Source organism: Zingiber officinale, chromosome 1A (genome assembly GCF_018446385.1).
Source record: "Zingiber officinale cultivar Zhangliang chromosome 1A, Zo_v1.1, whole genome shotgun sequence".
Lineage (NCBI taxonomy): Eukaryota > Viridiplantae > Streptophyta > Magnoliopsida > Zingiberales > Zingiberaceae > Zingiber > Zingiber officinale.
The window spans coordinates 183,168,286-183,172,279 of record NC_055987.1 but is presented as its reverse complement, the minus strand read 5'-3'; the positions used below and the strand labels follow the sequence as shown (position 1 = coordinate 183,172,279).

Genomic DNA, 3,994 nt, shown 5'->3' with positions numbered 1-3,994 from the left:
TTTTATTCAATAAATATTAATATTTTTTTATTGATAAAAGTAGGGCTCTACCCAAAGCAGAGCACTGTACGTCGGTCCCACCTTAACCAACCTATGATCGGTCCTGAGTATACAAATATTACTTGTAAAAATTAAATATGAGTAATTGATCACCATGGTAAAGAATAGATTTTATCCTGATGTCCAATTGTGATGGGCTCGATTGGTCGTTCTCAAAATTAATCAGGATAAACTTAATACTAACTATAAAAATAAATAAATAAATAACCAACATTATTAGTTGGAGAAAAAACTGTGAAGATTGCACTGCTCAAGAACAGTGAGAAATTAAGCAGAGGACAAAGCAACTGATGGTCCTCTTGTCGTTTAATTTAAGATTAATCTCAGCGGGAAATCTACTAAACAATCAACTGCTATTCCAACTACTGCTTCCGCTGTTCGATGATCTCATCGCTTCCCGTTAATTAGGAGAGAATGTTCATGGCGAAAACGTCGTCGTCGGCGAAACTCACGAAGACGTCGCCGTCGTAGTACAGCTCCTCCTCGTCGTCCGTCGCCAGCGCCGCCCGCATCTGGCTCCACCACTCGCCGCCGGCATTGCCGCCGCCGTCGCAAACTTCGAAGCTCTGGTTTACGCCAGAGCTAATGTAGCTGTTGGCCCCCGCCGCCGCCATCTCCGCCTCCATCTCCGCCTCCGTCTCGCCGTTCCTGGCGAAGCGGCCCCGCACGCGCGGCCGGCTGTCGGCGAGCGTCTTCCGGCACGCGTACTGGATTCGTGCCGAATGGATACGATTTAGAATTAAAGAGGGGAACGAGATCGATCGAAGAGGAATTTTTAAGTACGTACGGTGATCTTCTTGTGGAAATTCCTTTGGTTGCGCTTGCTCCGATACCGCTCGATCCTTTCCTTCCTCTCCTCGGCACTGTATCTTCCGACTCTCCCCGGAGCGCCGCCGCCTTCTTGGCCGTAGTTCTCCACCGAACCGTGCGTCCTCTGCCATCGAAATTCACGGACCAATATCGGAACTTGATCGTAGGAAACAATCCAAAATTGAATTTTTAGCAGGAAAGGTGAGGACTTTCTGACCTGGATGTCGCCGGTGCTCAGCACCCGCCTCACGGGGGCGGCGTGGAAGTCGAGGTAGTCGCCGGAGGATGACGGCGGGGAGGAGTAGGAAGGCGGCGGCGGCGGGTAGTGGTGGATGGGTGGATCCGGAGCGTAGTGGTGGAGGGGAAGCGACTGTGAGCTGCTGCTGCGGTGGAGGTCATAGTACTCAGCCGGTGGGAAAGAGGAGGGGAAGGGGAGGAGGCCGCCATTGGCCTCGTGGTAGAGCTCTGGAGGCGCGCCCGGCGAGCTGAAGGGGTGATGGGCGCTGCCGTCGAGGTCGTAGGAGGACGAGGAGAAGGAAAGGAACATGGCGGAGTTTGGCGGTGCTGGCGCTCGTGGAGTTGAGCCGTGGGTGGTGAGGGAGGAGGAGCTCGGCTTCGGCTTTTAATGGAGGTCGAAGGGAGCGGTGTTGTCAGGGGCCCACTCGACCTTGTCAAAGGAGAATGGTGAGTTGACCAGGGTGGGCCCGCACAAGCAGTTGAGTCGGCTGGGGCCCTGTCGGCCTACTGCGAGTGCTCACCCTGCCTCTGTTTTAGACACCTAGACTACTTGCTCATGCATCCACCCACTTGAGCTCGATTAGATTCAAAAGTCAACCCAAAATTTTGACCAGGAGTTGACTTTTTAATATACTCTGCGTCTCTAAATCTAAATTAGAATATAGAAAAATTATTATTTATTGTATTTATAATAATAAATATAATAATAATAATTTTCAAAAATAATCAGTTGAAGATGCGGATCAAATACTTACGTGATAAGATCTATATCTCAAATGTCGTAGTTAGATTTGATTCCTAGATCATAAAATATATTGAGTCATTTTCCAATTAATCTCTTTCACCGCAATAGATTCTGTGAAGATAACACACAAGGTAGGGGAAAAGAAAGGGTTGTTGTCACCTAACAATTACTAATTATGCATCTGCACTAGGAATGTATATACGTGAGAATTTATTCTGATTCATAATATATACTTTTTCCTCTGATATATATCCTAAATTTAATTTGGAAAATTATCACTAATAAATCTACTTCAAGAAATGTGATCTAGAATTCGTTAATCAAAGTCTCCTGAAAGTTGGGAGAAGTTTCAGACACCCAAAATTACGAAAATATTGAAAGATTTTGTTGTTTGTTTTTGCCAAATCATACGAACTGTTCCCAAACGCAATCTAACAAATCTTTGGCAGAATCCGAAAATTAATGAACCATCTCAAGAATCTTGCCTACACGAAGGTTCTAAGCGTAGGCTTTAGAAGAGGAGGAAAAAAACAAAACAAAAGAAGTGTGTGCTGTGGCAGAAGAAGAGAGGAAGCTCTTTATTAACTCACTCACAGTTCTGCAAAAGGGGAAAGGGTTTTCGGTCCTTTGATGCCTTGTCATGAATTTGGAATCATGAACAATTATAATCTATTGTTGCAAGAGCATTACATTTGTTGAAACATGGATTAATTAGCTATATGATCTGATAGACTAACTGTGAATGACTTGAGCAGTGCCCAACTAAACCTCACAGAAGCAAGTTACTATCGAAAGACACTGCAGAAAGATCTAACCCCTCAACCAATGAACAAAAGCACGATCCCACATCGACAGTGGACATAGCCCGATCGACACCAAAAATTGCTCCCTTCTCAGAAAGGTCAACTCCCCAACGCAGTCTTGATAAGACAAGACTGCTTTAGTCAACTCACCCGACGACTCAACGAGGGTGCAAAAATTCCCACATGATCTTCACTCACCCCACAGATTTCCTCACCTATCGAGAAGCATCCCCACAGTGGGGGCCAATCCTTCACCTGTTGCCCTCCCCTGCACTACAATAATAAACAACTTTTGATCAAACACACTATTGCACTAGCATCCTCCACTAAGAATCGAACCAAGTCATTTAGAACATGGACAACACTATTCAGCAGCTCCTAGATTAGGTGTTTTTTTTTAAGAGAGGAAGGCTGGTAATACTGTTGTGATAGGTGCAGTGAAGTATATATATATCCCACTGTTGGCTTTACCATCCCTACTGTTGATTAGCCACTAGAAAGTGTTCGATAAACGAAGACAATGACTCATAATCAACTCCTGGCAAGGTAGCTAGCTATAAACCAAAGATCATAAGAACAAAAAGTTGGAAGTCTCAGAGAACATGCATGCCACCTTTTGACTCTAGAGCACTAATAGATATATAGTCCAGTTTAGTGGCCTCCAATGATGGGGGATTCCTACTTTGCGAGAAAGTGATCATGGGTTCTGCTGTTCCATTTCCCTATTCGACACCATAACTAATGGCCCGTGAACACAGAGGATCACCTACATTTTTCACACTTGGTAATCACAACTTCATACTTGTTATTCTACAACAAATAACAGGAGATGACGTAGACCCACATGAAGACAATGTAGTGCAGATTATTCGGTCACACCAGTACTGGGCCACTTAATTTAAAGCAGTGTGTGTATACTAAGATATAACGCACCCCAGGCATATTGCTCCCTGGCTTTATAGCACGTCAGAGGCACTCAAGTCGCATTTGACTAAGTTTATATGGACCTATTTTACATTTCATATGAAGAGAGAAGAGCCTAATGTAACAAAAGACACTGATTAATTATTAGCAACAACTCTAACCCTGCTAGCTTATGAGTACACGAGAGGTTAATCATGTTACCTACGTACGGTACCATATATATCAAACAACCTAAACACTCTAGAGATGGCAATGCTGCTGCAATCATCGATCTATTAAGAATCATTAGAATCCAGGTCAATTGCCATATATTCCATGCATGATACGCAAGGACCACAACAGTGGTCGTAGCCAACCCAACATGATAAAATCCATGCGCACCCAGGGAAATCGCAGCTGCTTGCAGATATCTGGA

General features: G+C 44.5%; 1 protein-coding gene across 1 annotated transcript; it reads right to left on the bottom strand.

Moving 5' to 3' along the window:
- Positions 1–320: 320 nt before the first annotated feature.
- Positions 321–1,459, bottom strand: LOC122013121 (two-component response regulator-like PRR1). Its single transcript, XM_042569581.1, has 3 exons — positions 1,088–1,459; positions 848–994; positions 321–767 (listed from the first exon to the last, which is right to left on the bottom strand). The coding sequence occupies exons 1-3, from the start codon at positions 1,415–1,417 to the stop codon at positions 465–467; spliced, it is 780 nt and encodes a 259-aa protein (XP_042425515.1). The 5' UTR covers positions 1,418–1,459; the 3' UTR covers positions 321–464.
- Positions 1,460–3,994: the final 2,535 nt, after the last annotated feature.